Source organism: Microplitis demolitor, chromosome 8 (genome assembly GCF_026212275.2).
Source record: "Microplitis demolitor isolate Queensland-Clemson2020A chromosome 8, iyMicDemo2.1a, whole genome shotgun sequence".
NCBI classification, from domain to species: domain Eukaryota; kingdom Metazoa; phylum Arthropoda; class Insecta; order Hymenoptera; family Braconidae; genus Microplitis; species Microplitis demolitor.
Genome location: NC_068552.1, coordinates 8293994 through 8321551, shown reverse-complemented (window position 1 = coordinate 8321551; position 27558 = coordinate 8293994). Strand labels below are relative to the sequence as shown.

The 27558-nt window shown below is 32.2% G+C and overlaps 1 protein-coding gene across 2 annotated transcripts in view; it reads right to left on the bottom strand.

Moving 5' to 3' along the window:
- Positions 1-434: 434 nt before the first annotated feature.
- Positions 435-27558, bottom strand: part of LOC103577995 (cubilin-like) — a 318246-nt gene continuing 291122 nt past the window's right edge. For both annotated transcript variants that reach the window (XM_053741631.1, XM_053741632.1), the window contains exons 47-48: positions 662-773; positions 435-576 (exon numbers count right to left, since the gene is read on the bottom strand). In XM_053741631.1, the coding sequence (XP_053597606.1) occupies positions 521-576; positions 662-773 (168 nt within the window). In that variant the 3' untranslated portion in view covers positions 435-520. The remainder of the gene's footprint in view (positions 577-661; positions 774-27558) is intronic.

Genomic DNA, 27558 nt, shown 5'->3' with positions numbered 1-27558 from the left:
TATTTTGCCCTCGTATCAAAACGCCAATAGCTGGGTAAACATGTAACACCGCCTTAACACGAAAAAATGTTGTTTAACCTTGTGCAAGTGTGTGTGTGTATGTGCGTGTGTGTGTGTGTGTGCATTTGTGATTTACTTACGTCATATATTTTGCATGGATAGCACACATAAATAAGAATGTGAAATGTCAATGGCTTTCTGAGAGTTTTTGTACGTACGCCGTAGGACCGGATACGTTTTGAGACCATATGGTGCAGAACTGTATACGGCTTGTGTCGGTACAATGTGCCACCGTCTACGGTTTCAGCCTGTACGGTACGAAACCGTATACGGTAGAGTCGAAACAGACACTTCGTTATTTATTTACTGATTACAATTAAGGTCCTGAATTCTTACAATAATAAGATATATTCATGTTTTTTTTTTTTTAATAATTCAGTTTTATTGCAGAGGTTTCATAAATTATTTACATAGTTTTAATCTCAATTTGCTGATTATTTATTCGTTATTGTAGAAAAATTTAATCATAATATCGTGTGTCTACGAATGCTCCATCAGTTCCGTCGTCAGTATATGCTAAAGACATAAGAATCCCAATATATTAAATTTCTATGACTTGTTAGTTAATGATCAAGTAATGCACAAATAGTGTAAAACTTACAATGTTCAACTCCTATAAAGTTAATGACCCACCCGCTGCCTCCATTATTTGCACTTGTCTGATAAATTACTTTTACATCGTTCGTTGATGCATGAAACTTAGCAGGGTTATCCTGAAATTCATTAAAAAATTTTAGTATTCGATAAATAAGTCGTGATACAGTCGAGTCTCGTTATGAGTCCGCTCGTTATGAGCCCGTGAACCAGGATTTCCACGGAAGACCTTCCCCCTCCACAACGTGAAAAAAAAATTAATTTTAGAGTCTCGATATGAGACCGTATATTCATGAAAAGAAATTAAGAGTTTATTTATCATATTAGTCCTATTATTTGTTTATAAGCAAGACACTGTATAGCTGTATTACTATGAGAAACATAACACTCAAGTCAAACGGACTCATAACGAGATACTGGAAACAATCACGTACACACTCACACGCTTAAAAAGTAGGGGAAGTTCAACTCACGACTGTCGCCTGCGCTGACAGAGTGGGGGTACACAAATTCTTAGAATGATATTCCCCGACACCCCTTTATGCGGATTCATAACGAGACTCGACTGTATATTGTACGAAAGAAGATGAAAGGAAAATATTTCAGACGAGGGTAAAGTGGGCTGAGATGGCACAAATTTTAAAATCATGTTTTATTTCTTGCCACATAATATACTTTCTTTGGTAATTACATCGATGTTTGCCTCTTTAGAGCCAGTCGAAACGAGCTGACTTTTGGCCCATGCCATAAACAAAAAAAAATATGTTATTTTTGCTGTAAGTTACACAGTAAAATAGGATTTGTCGAAATTATCCTATCGTCTGTAAAACGGACGTTTTACACTTATGCATGTGTTATATATATATTTTCACATGCGTCGATTGCATCGAAAAAATTATATACATGTATGTTAGAAACAACTAAAATGAATGTTAAAATTCTCGATGATCTAACCAACAATTTTTATACAGTTACATGTTATTTGCAATACTTGAAAAGTGGTGAATGTAAAATTTGTTTATTCGTTGCTTCAACAGATCTTCAAAATATCTTTAACTTTATTTAAGATGATATTAAACTCTTTGAACGAACCGCAGTTCATTGTTTCTTACAATGTATAGTAATAATGATAATTGTAATGATAATTAGGCTACCCTAAAAAAATGAATTAGATTGACGTAGATCCATGTAGATCTAGTTTGCTCTTTTTTGAGATCTACGTATATTTGTAAAAATCTACTAAGATCTGTGTCACAGTTAGAAAATATTTTAAACTTTCTTATGTAGCACACACCAAGTATGTTTCACTAATTTGTAGGTAGATATCTCAGTAGGTAGATCCTGCTAATGTCTTTGATCTCATTGTCGATTTTACTAGGAATGTTGTCATAACCTATCATAATTGGTTGAGCAGGGTTGACAAATACCATTCGTTTAAAAATGTATGTATGTATTAGGTTTGGCCAAAAATAAGAACTAATTTTTTTTTTTTTTTCAGTTACCGTGAAAATATCGTTAAAGATAATGAAAAAAAAAATTCTGGTAAAGTTTAAGCTCATAATATTGATATTAAGAGGTGGCGCTTCGTGATTTCCGATTTCCCGTTTAAATAACATGGAAAAAACCAATTTTTTAGCTCGACAATGGCTCATTGTACGAATAAGTCGAGTATACATTTTTGTAGGGAATTTATCGCTCTACAAAAAAACTTACTTATCATTTTCCCATAAATCCATCTGTTCAAAAGTTATTGGAGCTTAAAGTCAAGTTAAAGTAAATTTCGAGATCTTTCTACTTTTCCTTTATCTTTTTAGACAATTACGTTTCCTACAAATTATCACGGACAATTTTTTTTTAAATTCTGCATCGTTTTCTAGTTATTTCCATTATAATGCCAACCTCTTTAAATCGATCAGAACACTATTTTTTTAGGAAAAAGCTTTGCAAGAACAAATAGCTGCATTGCATGAAATAATAAATAAATCTGATCGGTCATCTGAGCAGCAAGATAACGTCTCGTTGTCAGCGAAGAATAGTGTTTCGTCTACGCTTGACATAAAGAATTTGAAATAGCAACTCAAACTAAATACGAAATTTGAAGGTACTAATATTGCGGTTGAAACATTTATTTTTGAAGTAAAAACTGTTCTTCACGAAATACCAGAAGCTCAAAAAAATACATTCATTCGACTAGCGATAACTAAAAGAATAGTTCGACAATCATGAAAAACAATTAACGGGCATGATATTCGGTCATCCGATGATATATTTCAAGTACTTCGTAATAACTTCGGAGAATGTAAATCATACGACGTCGCCATTCTCGACAGAAGTCAGTGTCAGCAAAATTACGATAATGTACTAACTTATAATAAACGATTTAACGAGTGTCATTTAAATATCAATAGAGCAATTAACAACAATCCAGATTTTACTACCAAAAACCGAAATTTAAGTTTAAAAAAGGATGAAAAGCAAGGTTTATCTCAGTATGTGCGAAGTCTTCGCTTAAGTATTAAATTATTTGTCAAAGCCGGAAAACCGTCAATGATTAGAGAAGCTCAGAATTTAGCTTTAGAGACCAGAAAGGAAGAAGAAATATCGCGAGTCGTCTATAAAAATCATTCGGGAATCAAATTCACGGTACAACTTACCGCTCTGGGTAGTCCAAAAAAAAAAAAAAACAGATGCTTCAGATAAACAGAAATGGAAAATTGTGGTCGATTACCGTAAGTTAAATGGACAGACGCACAGATACGTACCCTATACCATATATTAGAGAGATTAGACCAACTTGGTAATGCTCGCTATTTTTAGCCTTTGATTTAGCTAGTGGGTTCCATCAGATTCCGATGCGGAGAAAAGACAGCCCAAAAACATCATTGAGCAACAACATGGCCATTACGAGTTCGTAAGGATGCCATTTGGCGTAAAAAACAGCCCTGCTACATTCTAGAGGACCGTGGATGATATCTTGAGAGGATTTGTCACGATATTTGAATATCGCGGCAGTCTCACATTAGGTCGGTGAGCAACAGATGGCAGCACACGCTGCTCACACGTCTCTCATTAATTTTATGATTATTTTGTTTGTATATAAGATTTTATTTTTATTATTACACTGCTTGTACTTAATTAATTTATTAGGTGAAAACTGCGCTGAAGTCAGCAAAAATTACTGATCAGGTTGATGTTACAGGTATACTTCATGAGGCTGGGAGATAATTATTCATTTTTATTTATATGCTTGTAGTTATTGTGGCTGGTCGGCGCATGCGCGGCGACGCAACAGTTGTCAGCAACAAATTTATTATATTATAAATGAAATTTATAACTATTATGCACACATTATTAATTGGTTTGGCAATTGAAATTACTGTTAATTATTAATATAAGGAGTAATTGGGCATTTGACGTCGGGAATTAGCGAAGTTACACACTTGACATCGGGTACGTTGTCGTTGGTAGTATTTGGAATTAACATGCGACAGAGATAGTTCTCCAGTGGGTTAAACTGAGATGCAGATATAAAATATGGCCGGTCGAGGTGCCGGCATGGAACTCACGTGTTGCCATGGTCAGACGTGGATAAACAATTGTACGAGCAGGGTGTGTTGCTGTAGCAAAGCCTGTAACATTATTGTAAAACGCCATTTGAGTTTTCTGAGATCTATACCAATAGAATATTGAGTTAAATAAAGTGCAACTCGAGTTGAAAATAGTTTCATTTTATTGCGGATCCAATGGAACCGATACGCAAGTTATACTACGATGACGACCGTAAGTACCTTTGGTAAATTCATTGGCGTGTAAGTTTGCTTTCCCGCGTTGGTGGCCATTTGCAAGGGTGGGAATATCCCGTAGTTGACGATCTTATTTGTTATTATTATTATACTTTGATTACAAGCATATGAATGGAAATTAGTAATAATCGAGCCCAGTGGATAATTAAATTTTAATCACAAATATTTATTATTATTTAAACAGCGAATAGTTATTTGAGGGAACATATTTTGCTATTATTATTATTTTATGTCACGTGGTGACAATCATATGCGGCTGGGTTTCGATATTACGACATATATATATATAGTACACATATATAGTACTTTGAATTGTGCAGTGTTATTAATTATTATTTTATGAATTATTACTAATCCGAGGTATGAAACATTAGTAATTTGCGTATTGATTAACAATAATTTGAGTTATAAATTATTATTTATTTGAGTATTATTTATAAATTATTATCTATTTGAGTATCATTTATGAATTATTAATAATTTGAGTCATTAATTATTAGTTAACTGGATATTGATTGTGAATTATTATTAACGTTGCGTATTGAGTATTATTAATCTGAGTTATTAATTGTTGTTAATTTGAATTATTATTATATTTAATTTGAGTCTGAATCATCAAGTTATAATTGAATTATCACGTGAGAGTGATCAAGGTATAAATACGTCATAAGTATTATACCCTGTAAAATGAGCGAATAAACTAATGGATCTGGTTTAGGCGAGGTTACTTAAACAATTAAAAATTACACAGATTTTATTACCAAATAAATTATAGATTTATTTACACTGATTTACACCTTAAAATTATGAGAATTATATACAAGAGCGAATGCGACTAGATAATTTATACGCGATAGCGAATGCAACTCAATGATTTTAGTCATGTATAAAATTGACACGCGGTCAGTAGCGGTTAATTCAATGATAATTAATTAACAATTAATTATTGTCACAAGAACAATTTATTTATTCTCAATAAATAGCAGCCTTGATGTACTGTCTAAATATTGAGGATAATTTAGCGTAGCGATTTGATTTAATATTACATAAGAATAATAAGCGAAGCGGTTCAAGCACGAGGTTGCAAGTAGCAAAGACACGTTGTAGAAACTCTGAGCGAAGCGGTTAGACAGATAGTTGTAGAATGAATAATGGTAGTGTCGTTGAATCGTCGAGAAGCTTGGTGTCGACGTGGCAGCTTTGCTGCATATAACGAATTTTCCTATTGGCTTAAAAGCGCGCCAACAGGTATCAGTTGATAGCGAGCTCTCTGATAGGCTGACCAATATAAAACGAATTTTGTGATTGGTCAGCTTGTAGCGGGTTCTCAGGACGTCTTGACACGATCCTGAGTTAGAAATTGTATGTGCCGGGCCCAAATAGCGAGTGACCCGGCACTATTCTGACCTTCAGTCAGTAGCGAGCTCGGCTTCTTCCGAACCGAGCGGAAATGCACGAAGCTTGATTTAAATTAATCAAACTCCTGACTGAACATACCCAATAGGTGATATTTATTTTATTATTTGTGTCCAAAACAATATTATTTTGGAATACCGTAAATTCACCAGTGGAATTTACTGGGAATTTGTTACTGGAAATAATTTAGCTATTTCTTTTGGCTTATGTCCATATGCGAGTCAACTATTAATTATTCACAAATATACTTCTTTTTGTCAACACATTTAATGCTTACGCAGAATTGTTATTATTTGAATTTTATATGCGCATACTATTATTATTATTTTTGTAAGTGATTTACTATTATCTTTTTGAGCATTTTTTTTGTGAGTATGCGTTATATATTGAACTGCTTATTTTATTAATTAATGGATAATCAAAACAAATGGTCATCAACCCGGTATTTATTTAATTTTATTATTTTAATTACTGCTATCTTTCTTGCTATCCTTATTCCTAAATCTGAAATCGCTATCCTGTTATTTATTTTATTTTCATTTTCATTTTCTCCGTTGTGTAATTTTGAGTAAATTTTGTTCCTGGGGCACATGAACTGGCGCTCAACTAGGTTTTCTAACCCAGCCTGAGCAGAGCAGCCAGTCCAGGGAGATTTAGGATATCTCCAGGTGGGACATTTGTTTTCTGGGTTTATTTTATTTTCATTTTTCGACGTACGGAGAGCCATAACGGCTATTGAGCGCCAACCACACTCCGCCGTGGGACGCGTGAAATAGTAAAGAACGTTATAGATTGATTGGTGAAAATTGCTTGGTACATCTCGACAATGTCGTCTTATACGGCGATACACTGAAAGAACACAACTCGAATTTACGCACCTTCTTACAAAGGATGAGGGAAACAAACCTAAAACTACAACCTAATAAATGTAAGTACCTAAAACCTGAACTACAATATCTTGGTCATTTAATTACAGAAAAAGGAGTTATACCTAATCCAGAAAAAGTTAGAAGTATCATGGGATTTCCACGACTAATGAATGTAAAGAATATCAAAGAATTTTTAGGACTCTCTGGCTATTATCGAAAATTCATTAAAGATTACAGTAGAAAATCTAAAGCGTTAACGGAATCATGAAAGAAAGATGTTCCCTGGCATTAGGGACCAGACCAAGAAAAAGCATTTATCACATTAAAATAAGAATTATGCAGTGAACCAAAACTAATATTTCCAGATTTTTCAAAAGAATTTACATTGACAACAGACGCGTCAGGTGTTGCATTAGGTGGAATTTTATCACAATATAAAGAAGGAAAAAATCATACAATAGCCTACACCAGTAGGACACTGAAAAAGGCAGAAAAAAATTACTCAACCACGGAAAAAGAATTGTTAGCAGTAGTATGGTGTGTAAAATATTTCCGTCCATATCTATATGGTCGCAAATTTAAAATTACAATTGATCATAGACTATTAATTTGGGTGATGCATTTGAAAAATCCCCATTCACGGCTGGCAAGATGGAGAATAACCCGAGAAGATTACAAGTATGAAATCAATTACAGAAAAGGAATTCTTAATACAAACGCCGATGCCCTATCGAGAAATCCTGTTATTATATACCAGAACGGACGTGCTGAGCAACCAAATATGAAAAAAAAAACTCAGTGATCCATTACAACCAGGACCTATGAAACAAAGAAATTTAGCTACTGAAACTAGACAGTCAAATAAGAAAAGCCAGCAGAATATGAAAAGAAAAAGAATAGAAAACGAAGAAAAACAAAATAAAAAACTATGTACAAGAAATCAAAGCAATTCAGAAAAACAACCACCAGAAAATCAATTAGAACTAGAAGAAAAAATTAAATTAGGAAAACAGCTTATTCTTACTAATACGCATATACTCGAGGGTAGCGTGGATATATCATTCTTTAAAGGTGATAATCTTCAACCTCTTGAAGTTTACTCTGAGGAAGACACTCAAGAGTTACATATCATCATAAAAATTAGCCATAATACAACAGTAGAAGCTTTAGACAACATAATTGCTGAATTAAAATATTGAGTTGTAGCTGAAGAAATAAAAGAACTCCATGTCGACCACAATGAATGTGTTCAATTAAGTAGACCCCCCCCCAGTCAAATAGTCGAGAAGGTTTGCCGTGGACACTTTGAATATTGTAATACTAAAGTTTATTTACATGATAGAAGAATGATACTAAAGCAGGAAGACCGAGGAAAAGTATTACAAGAGAATCATACTAGTCTTACAGCAGGCTATAGAGAAATAAAAACGACATATTATCGAATCTCAGAAAAATACTATTGGAAAACACTACGGAAAGATGTTTAAAATTACGTCAAAAACTGTGCGACGTGTCTAAGGAATAAAATTAGTCGACACCCGACAAAAATGCCAATGTTTATAAAGGATACACTAAGAAAATTTAATGGGAAAATTGCGATGGACATTTGCGGACCTCTTCCGTTAACACAAAATCGCAATAAATATATATTGTCAAAACAGGATCAAATTACCAAATTCTTCGTAGGAATACCGATACAAGACGCTACAGCTGTGAACATAATCGATAAGTTCTTAAAACATTATGTGAGCTACTTTGGTATACTAGATAATATTTTATCTGACAAGGGAACTAATTTTACCCGTAAATTGATAAAGAACTTTGAGAAATTTTTAGGAATCAAACGAATTAGAACCACAAGATTTCATCCAGAAAGCAATGAAAGCTTAGAAAGAAGGCATCAAGTCATAAAAACTTTTTGCGTCACTTCAGTAGCGAAAATGCTGACAATTGGGATGAGTACCTACATTTCGCGAACTTATACTACAATAAGTCGAAACATGAAAGCACTGGGTTCACACTATGTGAATTAGTCCTCGGAGAAAATGCTAAAGATGTGTCATCAGTAAAGAAAAATGAGAATGCTCCTTATATTGAGTATTTGAATGACTTCAAAGGAAAATTAACAAGAAATTTAAACGAATACAGAAAAATCCTAGCTGAAAGTAAACAAAGAACTGAAGATAGATATGATAGAATGATTAGCCCTCAGAAGTTTGAAGTCTGGAGATCTTGTATGGTTAAGAACGAAAAGTACCGCCAACGAAAAAAGTCACGCGCTGGGCTTACAATACCAAGGACCATATAAAATAATAGACAAGACTTCAGATGTCAATTAAAAAATAGAAAAAACTAACAGACATATTATTGTGCATATTAATAAACTTAAATTTGCTAAAGTTAATTTGTTTCAGGATCCTTCTAATCAATATTCGAATTAAGGCCAAAAACTACGAAGAAACAGAATTCTCTATTTTGCCAAACATTTATAGAGAGTTCTTGGGAGAAATCAGATTCTTTCACGAAACATACAATATTGTCTCATATTTCAATTTGGATGAGTTAACGGTTGAAGAGTCAGAAATCTTAAAAAGCCTTAACTTTGTAGATTATCACTGCTCCAAAAACTGCAGCGGAACAGGTTTAGTTAAAATATTATACAGTCAGTTCGATACCATTAGACAAGATAAGTACAAGCTTTCTTCAGCAATAGGCGTTCCTAATTTAATCCGACAAAAACGTGGTGTATTTGATTTTGTTGAAAAAATAAGTAAAATACTTTTTGGAACTATCAGCGAAGATGATGCGACTTATTACAATTAAGAAATAGATGCAGTTCATAAAGATAATAAAAAAATTGGAAAACTATTTAGAAATCAAACATAAACACTGTTAGAAAAATTTAAGAATCAAAAAAAAATTCCAAATTTTTGGGTGATGTTTAACAGGCCGTAACTTCGAGAGAAATGGCCGTACAAGAGATAAAAAAAAGGAAATTGTAGCTCCAAGTATCTACTTTTTGGATTAGGACTTTAAAATTTTGTAGCGTCAGCGGTTTTTGAGTAATCTTAGAAAAACCAGCGACAAAAAAATTTTTTTAATGTTTTTTTTTTTGGTCTACGGGCGTGAAAAAAAATTTTTCCGCTAGACCACTATAAGGATCAGAAACCTTTGTTATTCAGCTTTAATTTCATTTGTTATGGACCTTGATACGTCCACTTCTCGCCGAGATATCGGTCTTCAAATGGGAAAGTATCCTTTTGTCTTTGATTATCGATATAATCTTTAACAAAAGATAGAATTTTTTTCTTTTTTTTTTTTCATATTTTTTTTTAAATTTAAGCACTGTCTGCAATAAAAATGTGTATCCAGCTCATAAAAAACTTTTTTTTCTTATTTTGTTAGAAATTATAATCTTTTCAGAGCGAAAAAGGTGATCCTTTAATTTTTTCGAAAATTTGATAGAGTGAATCAAATAAACGGCTGATTGGATCAGTCTGGCTCTTTGTAGGGTTTTGTGGGCATATTAAACTGTAAAGTGCACACTCATTATTATCGATTTCCACAATATTTTCGTTTCAGCGCTTGATTTTCCAAAAAACCCCCAAAAACCCTTTTTTTGTTGCATTTTTAAATTCATGTGATGATAGAAAGAAATTATTTTTCGAGTAAGCAATGGCTAATCGTTAAAGGAAATTTATTCAAGTTATTGAAATCCACCATTAACTTTCTGTGCGATCATTGGTTTCTGAGATATCGATAATCAAAGACAAAAGGATACTTTTCCATTTGAAGACCGATATCTCGGCGAGAAGTGGACATATCAAGGTCCATAACAAATTAAATTAAAGCTGAATAACGAAGGTTTCTGATCCTTATAGTAGTCAAGCGGAAATAGTATATTATACACCTAGGGAAGTAAAGTAAGTAATGTCTCAGATCACATGTAATTGTTGGCCGAGGCGAAGCCAAGGTCAACAAACATGTGATCTAAGGCTTTCTTATGTACTTCCCGAGAAGTGTATACTATTTTTCTCGTCGACGGTGGCGGAAAGCGGCAACTTCGTTTTAAACCGCGGGACAAAAGTTGAGGATTTCCGCCCGGAGGCGAGAAAAAATTTTTTCCACGCCCGTAGACCAAAAAAAAACAAATAAAAAAATTTGAAAATTTTTTTGTCGCTGGTTTTTGTAAGATTACTCAAAAACCGCTGACGCCAGAAAATTTTAAAGTTCTATTCCAAAAAGTAAATACTTGAAGCTACAATTTCCTTTTTTTTATCTCTTGTACGACCATTTCTCTCGAAGTTACGGTCTGTTGAAAATCACCCAAAAATTTGGAATTTTTTTTTGATTCTTTAATTTTTCCCAGTAGTGTATTTTACAACTGACTTCAAAAAACTGAACAATCTTCAAAAGATAATAATAACAAGCTAGCTCAAATAAATTCGAGTTTCCAAAGTATTGATGAAAATATTCAAATATTAGCAGAAAAAGAGGAAACAATTTTAAAAAAGACCATTTGGCAGACAAAATGGAAGTTAGATTTCTCACTTAATCTATCGAATAAGTTCATTTCGTACATAAATATCTTGTGATACATGTTAGTGTGTAGTCATGGTATAAAATTTTTCGGCGAACTTCAGATAATTCATTTGTCACAACATTGTAGAGATAATATACCAATATAAACTTTTCGCAAATAAAGTATTGCTATATTCATAGTCTACAATGTTTTTTAATTTTTAGATAGTTACTATCACCTAACGTTATTACTATTAAAAAAATATTATCTTCCAGTGCCAACAAATTGAAAGATTATATTATTAGCGACAAGAAAAATTTAATGGAAATAGATTTTAATGTGTAGTGCATAATTTATTAAGACTTGAAACCATTTAAGATGCATGTTTCTATATTAAAAAAAATTTTCGATGCTTTGAGAGTATCATGAAACAGTAAAAATGTCAATCATAGAGCATACAGGTACATTTGAAACATCATTAGCAATAAAAGAGATACTTTTAAAATAAAAAATAGCTGTGAAATTAAAGTTATTTTGTTTACATTGAAATACAACTGGCGAAATTGGATTATAATGGGAAATGCTTAAGTTATGTAGAACAAAAACCATATTTTCATCATTTTTTGATTCCATAAAAATTTACAAAGCTATCAAATTATTGAAAGAATTGGACAAAACATAAACCTTAAGGTCATAAATTAAAGCTTATTAGACAAGCTTTCAGATGCTTTTTACAAAAGTTGTCTATGAGTATTAGTTTTAAAATTATATGAATATGAAAGTGGATAAAAACTAATTTTTTCAAAAAATCATCGAAATTTAAAACAGCCATAACGTCTAAACTAATTGACCGATTTATCCCATCTTCGAATTTCACCGTAATAATCGCCCATAGAATAAGTGTGAAAAATTTCATTACGATCTGATAAGAATTGTAGCTGCAATCGTGTCCTTAAAATTTTGTTATATTACATACATTTATAAATTTTTCAACGAATGGTATTTTCGAACTCCATTCAACTAATTATAATAGGTTATGACAAAATTCTTTGAAAAATCGACTATGAGGACAAATACAATACCTAGATTTTAAAAAAAATCTACCTAAAAATGCATTAATTACAGAAACTTGTTTAGAGATAGAATTAGCTTTATTAGAGTTTAACAGGAATGTTGGTATGTTTATTCGAGCAATAATTTTTGGAAAATTTGGTCGAAAAAAAAATCTCCAATTACTAACATCAGATTCACTCATTAGTTCAATAAGGTTAATTAGAATCGAAAGGGGAGCTATCGAAATACCGATTGTAATTCAGAATGGCAACTATTTCGAATATTTAGAAGTAAGTCAAATTACCATAAGTGTTATATAATATAGATTTGTTTACATTATTAAAATACCTATTTTAGAGATTACGGGATTACAAAGCATACAGAACAATCCCAGCTCCAAAATTGATAAAACGTAACTTGTTAGCATACAGATCAAATCCGGATTATTACATTCTTACAAGTAATGAAAAATTACTGTACAAACCCAGTGACGGACACTTCCTTAACACTTGCAAAAAACATAAATCACATCATTTTTGTAGAACAATACATCCTAAATACTATATTCTATTGCACGATACGTGCTTAAGCGAAATTGTAAATGAACCGACGAAAATAAATAAAAACGATTGTGATATTAAAATGATTTCAACAAAAGAAACTATTTAGGTACAATTTAAAAGTCATAATAGATTATTATACGCAGCACCAACTCCACAAAGCATAAAAATTATATGCGATGACACTGTAGAAAATAAAATAATAAACGGAGCAAAAATTTAATGGATTTTACCCGGTTGTAGTACCGTAAAAATAGAAGATTGAACTAAATATGGCAATAAATTGAGTGAAATCAGTAGAGATGCGATAGAAATTGGCAACCATGAAAGAACACAAACTACTTATGAAAAACTTATAAATTGGGGTACTTATGTTCTGTATGCATTAGTAGTACTAGTAATACTATTTCTAATCAACAAATTTAACATTTTTACGATGATTAAAGAACTAAGGAATGGAGTTGTGGAGAACCTGTAAATAGTGTGTGAAAAAAAAAATATATATATATATATCAACTATAATTTTGTCAAGCTCTAAGAGCAATCCTTATATATATATATGTATATATATATATATATATATATATATATATATATATATATATATATATATATATATATATATTTTTCTTTTTTGAGAAATAATTATTTTATTATTTTATAATTCTTGTAAACTGTTATTTATACTGCGCCGAAACTTATTGTGACTTAGCTTGTTTTTCGTATCGTCTATATTTTTTCCGTATCATTTTATTATTTTCGTATCATTAAATTCTTTTCAAAAGGAAGAGATTATTAATTTTCTTATATTCTATTCATTCGTAGGCTTCTTTTTCTAAGTTATTCTGTATCATTTATTTCTTTCCTTATGGTATAACCATTCGTAGGGTTATTTGTCTAAGTTATTTTGGACCATTTAATTCTTTTTCATGAAAAATGGATTATTCTGTATCTTTTATCATATTCATTCGTAAGCTTATGAATCAAAAACAGCCAATTTAAAACACTTTGAGTTGTCAATAAAATACTTATACGTTTTCTTACATTCTTACTAGTACCTGAGACGCCGATAGAGGGACAAATCGTTTCGTTTGTTTCCACTGGTACAAAGGATTCCTGAACCTTTAAGTACTAATGTAAAATCCGTATTAGACCAACCAGCATAGAAGATAAATATTCAACAGAATTTGAATTCAACTGAATATTCATCTTCATTCTGCCGCTATACTTCTGTTGTAAAATTGAGGTAAGCTGTCCAGATATCCCAGTATTTTGGCCTTCTGCTAAAATACTGTAGGTGATCACGGACCGAGTAGGTGGGGCTCGCAGGATTTGATCCGCTTGTCCCTGGATGTAGCTTTTAGGGCCACCGGACGACGTCGAGTCACCGGTGTGAGGGGGAACTAGTTTTGCTGGGAGTAGTCCACGATTTGCTGGGAAGAAAGGGGGGGGGGGATTACCTGCGTAGCTAACAGGCCCAGCACCGTAGCAAGTTGGTACCTTGCGATCGGGAACCGTAAATATAATGCCGTGAACGGATAAATTCAGTACTAGTAACCTTTTCTTTTCATTTTTTTACTGTATACGACCCTGCGTAAATTATTAATTAATATTCATTATTTACATTAATGTTCAATTATAAACTATATTGTTATTATTATTTTGTAATCATTTTTACCACTTATAAAAATTTTGAAATAAAGGAAGGCAAATTTATATTTAATTTTCGTTTGAATATTATTTATTTACTATTTATTATTTTTAAATTCAACCACGGTTTTCCCAAACGATCCCTGGACTCCGGCGAGCTAACTCATCAGGGAAAAGTCGAGAAAAATAACACGTTACAGAGTTTGTGACCTTTGTTATACATATTCAAAGAAAAAGAAACTTGACAAAAAATCTTATTCGAATAATGAGTTTCTTATGAGGGTAATAAATCATGCTAGCTCTATCTCATTAAAATTGAATTACCATATAGATAATTTCCGACAGAATCATCAACTTCATAAAGAAAAAAACAGAGTATAAAGATCAAAACTCCGGATATCAGAATTCGAAAACATACCTCATAACTAAGCACTATGAAAAATCAGCTTATAAGAAGATTTTTCAGTCTAAGGGTAGGGTTATTATGCTCAAGCCTTAATGTTTACTTCTATTATTATAATTTTCCGCTGACAGTGATATTCTTACGCCTGCACTTAATCGTGGCACAACTTTATCTTTGTTTTTTCTTATGTCGTAACAATACCACAGTTCAATGATAGAGGATCGCTGACGAATGATCGTCAAACGTTTGCTTGCCCGATGGAAAAAGATTTTCTACAATTGTATGAAATTGGATAGAAAAAATAACCCGATCCAATTGTATACAATCGTACATACCTATGTGGAAATTTTCGAACGGTTGGTTATCAATCCGATCCATCATCCGATATCGTATTGACACCCAGAGCTAGTATTGAATGGGTATATAAAATGATCAAATCAGCCTGACACCATTTTTCAGTATCAGTCCGATTCAATAATCAGACCTTGAACCGCCACTGTTTTCCAGTATCTGCCTCAGACTTGAAATGGATACTTTATCGTTACTGCCTTTCAGTGTCAGACTGATGAAATTTTCGCAGTTCATACCAATACTACTTTCCAGTATCAGATCTAGTCTAGGAACCGATGTCAAGCCGACACTGTTTTCCAGTATCGGTCCGACACAATTATTTGATGTCAATCCAATACTACTTTCAAGTATCAGCTCAAGTCTAGAAACTGATTTCAAGCTGACACTGTTTTCTATTATTATTTCATCAATAATTCGTTAAAAAAAAAATATTTTTTTTTTTCTTATGTATATTTTGATTTTTGATTATATTTTTATTATTATTATTATTTTTTTTTATTAAGTATTAGGACAGTTACATTATATTGTTATATTACTTCAATCATATTTTACAAATCATCCTGAAATACTATACACACAGTGCTTAGTGAAAAATTAAATAATTTTAATGTTGGTATCCGGAGGATTCGAACCCAGCACCCTACACGCAAGAGTCAGACGCTTTACCGCTACGCTACGGAACCAATAGATGTCTTAGCTTAGTTGTAGTTCTAGTAGTTTGTTCTCATATTGAATGGGTATATACAGTCAATTGCTTGTACATTGATCTAAACGAGATAAATATGTGACTCGTTTTGTAAATAAATTTTTTTATTTAATCTTCTAATATAAAGACTTTCATTCAAATATAGTTCGACACATCGTAGTCCCGACTCAATACTAAGACTTGGCAAAATAACTATTCCGATACTAGCCTAATGCTAGTACCAGTCTCCGACAGATCGTATGTCCGTTTCAACCATCAAACTTGGTGAACAGATCATTCCGATACTTTCCCGATATCTGTACCATTCTTCGACTCATCATAGGTCCGGATCAATGCCGAGACTCGGTGAAATGACTATTTCGATACTAGTCTGATGCTAGTAACAGTCTCCGTCCGTTTGTATGTCTGTCTCAACACCGAGACTCGGCTAGAAAATCATTCTGATACTTTCTCGATATCTGTACCAGTCACTGGCCAATTGTATAGCCAATGCAACGACTAACTTGGAACAGCCAGATATCGGACCGATACGTTCATGTCGAATAAGTTTCGGCGTTTCCACATGGTCAATTATATCTGATTGTATACACATATATACATTTGTATATAACTACATTCTGCATTCGTATAGATTAAAAATAATTCTATATAATTGTATACAAATATATACATTTGTATATAATTTTATTATTCTTTTTTGCATTTTTCTACAGAATTATATACGATTGTATATAATTATATACAAATTTTATGAGTAGTTCTCACGAATTTGCGAAAATCATGTCCATACTCAGTTTTGTATATTATAAACGTTGTATTGTAAACTTTGTATTTTTTCGCGAAAACTATACTACTGAAGCTGCTTGTGCCATGCTTTACTTAGGTATTTTAATTTCACAGCAACAAATGGCAGGTAACTGAATACTTTAAATATCATTCCCTTTTCGTGTCCCCAGTATTTAAATAATATTATATCATTAATTTATTGTGTTCTATAAATTTGATTAGTTTTGGTAACTACTTGTATTAAAAATAGTACATTTAACAGTACCTACACTTTTCATTAGGTACCGAGTAAGAAATGATTGAAAAATTTAATTTTTATCTGGGTCTCAAAAACAAAAAAAAATTATTCCCTCACTTTTTTACTGAAACCTGGATTATACTTTTCAATCGGATCGTAGGTTGCCGCGCGTATAAATTTTTTTCAGTAAGCAGAATTGCCAATGAAGCCATACTATTATTGTTGCAAGGCGCGAAGAGATGCGTTGTTGTCAACTACTTTTTTATTAATTATTTAAATGTTACATTTTAATATCTCATTGCCTCACACACTCTAAATATGAGGTAATTATTTCATTTGTAATAATCATTATGCCGTTTCACATATTTTGAGGGGTAGAAATCTTGCCTCGAATTGTAATTCGATTTGAGGTTAATGTTCGACTAATTCTTGTAGGCAATGCTGGATGTTATCATTCCCTCACTTGATTCTATTAATGAATCACTCCTTTACTTTCATTTAAACGAAATAGGTGGGGACCACATAGTTAGCTGAGATAAGTTACTTGTGTACTATATATTGAATGTATAAAATTGTTAATTATTACAAATTATATTCTAATTATTGTACGAAATCATTTTTCGCAAATTCGTGAAAACTACTATTATATAATTATGCATCACCTCTATCCAATTGTATATAATTCATTGAGACAAATCGCTTTTTCTATTTGCGATTTTAACCAGCAGCTACCGGAATCCGCGTGTTGAACCCTGGCTTAGGCTGGCCACTAACAATTTTTTATTTTACTAGGACAGAGCAATGGGCTAGGATTCTTGCAAAGCAAAGACCCGCACTTATTCAAACACGGCAACGTATGTAAAACTCACTAACTTACCTCATGGCTTATTACTTATTAATATATTCCTTGTTGTTAATGAACATATTAATTCTTACTTAATTAATAATACTTTTATTAAACTAGTGAAGGATCTTATCAGTAAAATAGGATATGAATAAGATGACCAAATAGTAGATAAAATGAATGATTAACAATATGTGCAAGTCTATTGCCAACTATAATAATAAAAATTACTTACAAGAAAATGCAAGCGCTGGATGCAATGTAGAAAGATGTGTAGCACAGTATATGTCCAGTATGTACAGTGATAGTTACTTAAACTAACTTTATTTATAATAATTAATAATTAAACAATAAAATATAATTGCAAAATAATTGCTAATAATGTACAGAATATCGCAAGTTAATTGCCGGAATTAATACTGAATAATTGATATAAAAACGTCTGTACGCTAATTGATCCAGGATCGAAGTCATTGACCGATAAATTTGGGTTTAGAACTAGCCTCAGGACTCTGTCCCCACTTCACCCTTACGGTTATGCGTCAACGTGAAAATTAGTTATGTGAGCACGGCACTATGTCTTGTGTAGTTTCAGACGGCAATAGGACGGGAAAAAATGGGAACCGCAAGGCTGAGGACGACGAAGACAATTCACATTGTCTCATTATATATAACTGAGTACAGTTATATAAAATCTTTTTTCATCGGGTAACTTATGATATGAAACATCTATTGTAGTTATATAGCATAATCTTGATAACTTTGTACTTATAAATTAATTATATCATTTTCAGTGTGGTATCATTACTGAATTTGTAATCCTTAAACCAAATGGAATCTAAACAATAAGAATTCTACATCAAATATTATAAGATTATCTATAAACAACTGTGTTGAGATAATAAGAAGTCAAGTGTATTACTCATCTAATCATTTAAAACTCCTGGCATAACAATAAAAACAAAATTTTTTTTTTCAAGTATGAAAAAAACGAAATGTTGAAAAAATTTGATTTTTGGAAACAATTTTGTTTTGTCTCTGTTATACTTATAAAATATAATTACGTCAATTCCTGATAAAAAAAAAATTCGCATGCGCCCCAGTGGCATCTGTAACGCGATACGATACATACCTCATTATTAAATTATCAGTTCCTCAAAAATTATGTAAAATTTCGTAAAATCTTATAAAATTATATCAAATTTCGTAGGAAAATTTAAAACCATGTATCGATAAATATACTATTTATTCGTGATCACGTACGTGGCTTAGCGCGGTAGATAGCAGTAAGAACTTCAAACCGAAAGGATGTAGGCTCGAGCCTATCAGTCGCCAGGATTTTTTCGTCAATAAAAAATATAATTAGTCTTTCTTAGTAATGCTTTCATCCAATAGATGAAATGTGTAACATCTAATTGAAATTTTTTTTGTGATCTAATATTTTTTCCAAAAAATTAAAAGTGACTGTAGAGTTTTATAAGATTTCATAAAATTTAACAAATCAATTTTCAGCATAAATTTTTATAAAACAATGAATTTTTATGAAATCTTATGAAATTTGATAAAATTTCATGAATTTGGATGAAATTTTATTAAGCCATTTTCAGCATAAAATACCATGAAATTTCATTAGTGAAAATTTATAAAATTTTATAAACAAATTTTCTCCCAGGTTATTTTTTCTGAGTAGGAATTCAATAGCAGTAAGTAACAGTTAATGTAATTTCTAAGCAGTTATAATAGAGGTTTTTATTTATCGAGAAGCAACTATTTCCAAGCAATAGAAACATTAGAGTTGCTATATAATACAGCTAAGATTATTTGAGGAACTCAAAAATTTCATTTAATTGTTCAAAAAAGTGGTGGAGCTATATTAACCAAGGAATACTCTAGTTCATAAAACAATCGTTAATGTAAAATTAAAAAAAAAAAAAAACACGGAAATAATTGAAACCGTTTGTAATGCAGTTTCGTCGCTTTTTCGAATAATTGTATATTTTGAGTTCCTGTAATAGCCGTAGCTATATCGTATAGCAAATCTAATGTTTCCTTTGCTCGGAAATAGTTGCTCCTCAATAAATAAATCATTTATTATAACTGCCCCATTAATAAAATTAACTTTTACTTACTGCTTTGAAATCCCTACCCAGAACAAAAAATATCGAAATCAATTTATCATACTTAAGAAAAACAAGTGTACAGTGTCAAAAATCGGTACTGATAATAATTTATAGCGAATAAAAATAGTCATTATGGAAGGCCCACTACCAGACCAGGCTTAAGAGTTGCAGAATAGATAGAAGTTTAAGATAGAAAATTTTCTACAAAATCAAAGGATACACACAGTTTTCAAAACACGATTGAAAACTTAAAATTCAAAAATCACGATTAAAAACACTTTGAATACTCTTTTTGTATTTTTTACTGTAAAGGCCATTTGAAAACTAAAATTTTGAGAGAAATCTATCGAATTTCTACCATTATTACAAAAATTACGATCAAAAAACCATAAGAAGAGCGTTTTTTTTTTTTTTTTGAAAATTCGCTATTTTTTTAACCAATATATATATATATACATATATATTAAGACAATTTCAAATGTCTTCATCGTCCTCAGCCTTGCGGTTCCCGTTTTTTTCCGTCTCGTTGCCGTCTGAAATCGTACGTCATAGTGCCGTGGTCACATGACCCATTTTTACGTCAACGCATGTCTGTGAGGTCTAAGTGGTGATAGAGCTCACCAGTGAATGTATAACGTATACCGTGCTGAAATCCCGCGACGGAGACGCGGAACAGTCCGATGGAGCGTACGCGGCTACTCACGTGTGATAAATAAATAAATAACATAATATTAAATAATAATAAACACTGAGATCCAGTTATAATAAAATAATACATTTAAATGATCGTTGAATTAGAAATAATAAATAATTGTTGTCGTGCCTGGACCAGCTCCTCAGGCTGGGTTAGTGCACGCAGGCGCCAGACTGTTTATCCAAAACGGACAAAAATTATTCAGGGGGAATTTACGAGGGAAAATCCAAGTAAGCGATTTGAGACGAAGTGGATAAACATTCAAGCGATATAATAGAAATTAAATAAATAATGAAAAATTGTAAATAAATAATAGATAATTACGTATGAATAATAAATAAGATTAGGAAAAATAAGATGAAGCAGTAGGAAAAGATCCAGAGGAAAATAAATATTAAATTTTTTTCCTGACAGCTGTTGGTTTCCGAGTTTTAATGTTATAAACAATAGAAAAAGGATACTTTTTCACAATATTTAGTGTTGTTTAGATTATTAACAATAATACTCGGCTATATTGCCAAAAATACAATTTACAATCGATGTATTTCTACTACTGGGGGTTAATTTATCAGACAATAATCGCAGTATCAAAACGAAGTACTTATATTCAATTCAAGAAATAATAATAAAACTTGAAAATTATCTATACTCAATGTAAGAAACAATAATATAATTTAATTTCATTGATAACATTAATTTTTAATAATAAACAAAAGAAATAATTATCTCAGTTGAATTTTCTTAAATAATGAATAATCACAATAATTTTATTTTATTTTTTCTCTCAACGCTTATGAGAGAGAGAAAGATACGGAATTTTTTTTCTCACTCACACTCAAATAATAAATTTTTCTCCTTTTTAGTAATTTATAATATTAGTAATAATTCAATAATGTTTTTGACCGCTGGGGTTTAACAAATCAACAGAAAAATAAAATCAATTAGTGTTCAGTCACGAGCTTGATCATTTTTGAAAAGCTTCGTGTACTTTTGCTACGTCAGGGAATTGCCGAACTCGCTACTGACTGCAAGTCAGAATAGTGCCGGGTCACTCGCTATCTGGGCCCGGTACATACGATTTCTAACTCATGGTTGTATCAAAACGCCATTGAGAACCCGCTACAAGCCGGCCAATCATATAATTCGGTTTATATTGGTTAGCCAATGAGAGACTTCGCTATCAACTACTTCCTGTTGGCGCGCTTTTAAGCAAATGGAAAAATTTGACTAATACAGCAAGGCTGCCACGTCACCATCGAGCGACAACGAAGAAGAAAACGCATGCTCAAGCCATTATCTTCATCGTGAATTGATCAGTACAAATACAGCTATCCATCTAACCGCTTTGCCTTGCTAATTTAGTTCTTGTGTGATATAAGTTTTAATATCTCTGCTAATTATCCTCAATATTTGATCAGTAAATTAAGGCGGCTATTCATTGAGAATAAATAAATTGTTATTCTCGTGTAATTATTATCTAAATTAAATTCCGTGAATCTAACCGCTCTCAACCACGTGTTAATTTTTATACGTGAGTTTTACGTTGCATTCGCTTTCGTGTAATATTTGTCGCATTCGCTCAGTAATATTAATTCTCAAAGGTTTTCAGTGTATATATTGTTAATAAAACATCTAATTGATAATCTGTAATTTTTGTGTTAATCTTTAGTTATTCAATCAACTACACCTACACCAAAATCCTTTTGTGCATTCTCTCAATTTAACACTTAGTTATTTTAACTAAACGTAACGATTCAAATTCAAACGTATAATTGAAATATTTAAACTTACAACTAATTAAAATTAAATAATTTTGAATCGTTACGTGACAAGTTCTGTGCCCTTAATTATCAAGCCAGCACTTCGTTTCTGAATCGATTAGCGTACAGACATCTTTTTCATTAATTATTCAGTATCAATTCCGCAATTTATTTGCAAGACTAGTTATTAATCAGGCAATTAACTTGCACTATATTTTATATTACTGGCAATTCACTGGCATTTATTTGTCATTGTTATAATTCTTGATTACTATATATAAAAGTTAGTCCAATTAAATCTTACTATACGTTATGGGCGATATACTGGCAATATAAATAATCTTCAAAATACATAATAAATTCAGAGTACTGAAACGGTATTGTATCCTGCATATACCAGGACTGTATTGTATTTTGTAGAAACGTTTATTGTATGTACTTGTATCTTATTATAATTGGAAATAAACCTGTACTTGTCTTAAGTTCTTTCACTCTGTCTGTCACTGTTCATCCTATTTCTATCCTATTTTACTAGTAAGATTTTCAAATAGTTTGATATGAGTATTATTAATTAAGTAATAAATGATAATTCAATCAAAAAAAAGAAAATAATTTATACGTAATAAGACGTAAAGTAAGTTAGTGGGATTTTATGTACGTTACCCCAGTTGAATAAGTGCATATCTTTGCTTTGCAAGAACCCTAGCCTACTACTTTGTCCAAGTAAAATAAAAACTCAAACGATCAACCGGCGAATTCTGGCGGCTGCTGGTGAATATCGTGAACACAAAAAGCGATTTGTCTCAACTGTCGCGCAAACAGGAACTTTGCCGTAGTTCAAACGGGCAATGAAAAATTTTTTTAATTTTTCTTACGGCTTTACACTAAAAATTTTATAAAAATCTCCAATAATAATTTGAAATAAATTTCTTACCAGTATTAAAAAAAAAAAAAAAAAAATATTTATCATTCCATTCTATTTCATCATTCATCATCAGCATCTAACATTTTAAAATATTTAATTATTTCATTTAAAATCTTTAATTATTTGAGAACGAGGTAGAATTTTGTATTTTTATTATTTGAATTTAAATAGACTCATGCCAAAAGTGAAAGCGACCTCTTCTTGCAACAACAGCCGATAAAATAAACACCTACTCATCATTGGGGTTGCTGCCGTCGAGTTTCAACATAGTCTCGTTCTTTTAGAAGTTAGTAGCCTTGCGGTCGAGGGGTTCGAGAGCCGGATACGACTTGCAATCGGTCTTTTTGTTAACGGCACGCATCTTAAACGGACACGATTCCTGCTACTCCTATTGCTACTACTCAATCAATTACGAGTACTATACACCATTATTCAGCCAAGAGCTCATAAGCCTACCCTCGGTGGAAGCTGATTTAATTGAGTTTCATTAATTCTCTTGAATTAATTATTGGAGTTATTTGGAGAACTACTATTGTGGATTCGGACCTAGAGATTTTCTGAGGATCTTGGAGGAATTTAAGACTTAGAGGTCGATTGGCAGGAGGGAAGATTGCAGGAGAGAAGATCACGGTCGTTTGGAATATATAAGAGTTGAAATGGGTAGAATTAAAATGTCGATATAAAATTTATTGTTAAAATTGTTAATATCTAAATCATTAGAGTCACTGTCAAAATTGTTAATATTTAATAAGTCGAGTCATTTATCACAGTCGAGTCAGTCATAGTTTTTGTAGTCAAGTCGAGTCAGTTTCATCAGCCATTTTATTTCATTGTTTACTAGACTGTTTCAAATTAGGGGACTAATTTTTTTTTTTTTTTATGAACATTGGAAAATCAAAAGGGTATCTTAAAATATGGCCACAGTTAAAATTTTAACTCTTAATATTGATATTTAGACGTGGCAATTGATAATTGTCGATTTTTCATTTAGTAACATGATAAAAAATACATAACTTCCGAAAAAATCAAGATACAAAAAAGTCTCTGATGCAACATTTTGTAGCAAATTTACTGATCTACAAAAAAAGTAATATATGATTTTCACATAAATTCAAGCATTTACAAGATATCTGACGTCAAAGTTTAAAAAATTCAAAGAACTTGTTTTGGCTCGTTCTGAATTTTATACCATCTCAATCAATGAGAATTCAGCAATTTTCAATACAGTTATATGTAGAAAGTTGAATGCTCTACAAAAAAAGTCTCTTATTGTTTTCTGATAAATCCATCTGTTCAAAAGTTATTAGAGCTTGAAGTCAAAGTAGAGTAAATTTCGAGATCTTTTTACTTTTGCGGTGAAACTATCAGATTTATTACAAAATGTTATAAGGTCTTTTTTATTGACAATTTCATTCTCTACAAATTATTAATTCTCAAGTATTTTCGAATTCCGCGTTGTTTTCTAGTTATTTTCATGTTAATTTCAAGCTCTTGAAATCGATCAGTACCACTTTTTTATGAGCTTATAATTAAAATGAAAAAAATCGGTTTGTCAGTTGACCCCGCGGGCCAGCTCTAAAACTTCCCGCCGTTTTTGAGCCCCTTGAGCTCGAAGTCATTGTTGAAAATACATTTTCGACGAAGTAATTTTTGAAAATAAATTGTTCAAAATACATTTTGTTGTCGAAAAATAACGCTTTTTACCATTTTTTCTAGAACGATATCTCTCGAACGAATTCACCGATTAAGACGATTAAGGTGGCAATCCACGCGTTTTATTGAGTTCTAGAGCTGATCAAATTTTAAGATTGATTTATCGAGACGTTTTTGAGAAATTTCAAAAAAACTGAAAAAAAAAAATTTTTTTAATTCGTTCGTTAACGGTTTCTCTTGAATGAATAAACCGATGTTGATGGTTGCGGTAACATTCGACGCGGCTTACAGAGTTTTAGAGCCGATTAGATTTTGGCATTAATCCATCGAGCTAATTAAAAATTATTAAAAAAAACATTTTAAAAAAAAATATTATTTTTGAAATATCTCCGAACATACCATACCGATTAAGCTCAAATTGTCAGTGATTATGATATTTAACAAGCCGCGTCAAATGACACTTCGACGATAAAAATCGGTTCATCCGTTCAAAAGTTACAGAATATTTACATACATACGTACGTACATGCATACGTACATACATACATACATAAATACATACACTTGGACATCATCTTGAATTTAGTCAGAATAGCTTCCTAGAACCTCGAAACGTTGACATCTGTTGGAATTTTGACAATGTGCATTGATTATAGACCACTTAACAGAATAACGAAAAACTCTGCTTATCCGTTACCGAGTATGCACCGTATCTTATCAAGTCTTCAGGGTGCTAAAGTAATTCCGGTACTTGATGTCAGTGATGCTTTTCATCATGTCTTAGTTGAGCCAAATAGCCGTCAATATAGAGCATTTTGTGTGGATGAGCGAGGTTTACATAAATAGATCCGGATACGATATGGTCCGACTAATGCACCCAGCACCTTTTAAGAAGTTGCCGATACGGTATGTCAAGGAATTATTGAGTCGTTAAAAACACACTTTTCTCATATTGAAGCTGAAAATAAAATTTTCTCATGTCTCAATGACTTGATTATAATCAGCGATGACTTAAAAGAACATAAAATTTTCTTTCAAGCGGTTTTGAAGGATTCCGCAAGGCTGGACTAGAGGCGAATGCAGAAAAAAGTCATTTTGGATGTTCTGAAGTTCATTTTTTGGGCTTTATAATCAGTGAAGAGGGCTTGAAACCCGATCGCGGAGTAGAAGCGACCCACTAACCGTAAGGAATCGCGGAGATTTAATGGGTTAGTTAAGTGGTACCATAAGCATCTTAAAAATGTCGCACAAGTTCAAGGTCCCTTGAATAAGTTGACAAGTATCGTTCATGTACTGATGCCAGCAGCAACGCTGGGTTAGGTTTTGTCTTAACTCAGTATGATCCAGAACAAGACCGGGAAAATTTAATTATCTGTCTAAGTCGACCATTGAATAAAGCAGAAATAAACTACACAACAACTGAGAAAGAATAACTTGCAGTTATTTGGTCCTTACGGAAATTACGAGGCTATATCGAAGATTTACCAGTCAGTATTTATACTGATCATTTAACATTGAAATGGTTTTACTCGTTAAAAGACCCAGCAGATAGATTGACAAGATGGGCTATTGACATTTCCGCTTACGATATCGAAGTTGTTCATTATCGGGGTACGCAAAATAAAGCTCCAGATGCACTTTCACGTCGATATGAAGAACCAGAGACCGCTGATTTGCTTGCTTCAGATTCCAATCCTCCTTTGTTGTGTGTAGATGCTAAAAATTCTGCTTGGCATGATGAAATAGTCCACAAAGTCCAAAAATATCCTGAGAATTATCGCGAGTGAAAATACGAGAATGGTTAATTGTATTTTATCGTCTATTAGCTGTTAAAGAAATACTCGGTTAATTAAAACCTTGGAAAATCGTTGTAACTGAGTCAGAAAATTCGTCCGGCTATCGAGAAAGCACACTGTGAAGCCCAGTCAGGTCATCTTGGGATTGCCAAAACTTATTAACGGATACGAGATAATTTTTACTGGCCAGAAATATTTAATGAAGTTGCATCGTACGTTGCAGTTTGTGAGACATGCATATTGACCGAAAGTAACCAGACAAAACCGCAAGGATATATCAGAACGAGACCACCAATTCAGCCGTGGTCTATTATCTCGATTGACACAATTGGCCCAATATACTCGTTCCACGATGGGAAATCAATATGCTCTCATTATTGAAGATCTTTATACTCGCTATTTTGAAATGTTTCCTCTGAAACAACAATCTGGTTAACTCATCAAACATCACCTGACGGCTGTATTTAACCATTGAGGTCCTCCTTCTCAAATTATTTAAGATAATGCCAAAGAATTTATAAATAAAGGTATAATTAACTTAATCAGCCAATTCCATATTAAATTTGCACCAACTCCTATCGGTCACCCTTGCGCGAATCCCGTTGAGCGTTGTAATCGTACAATTAAACCCATGATTGTTGCGTTTACAAGTAAAAACCAAAAAGACTGGGATGAACATCTCAATGATTGAAAATTCGCGTACGATACTTCAGTATATACTGTTCTAGGTGTGTCACCATTCTATTTAAATCACG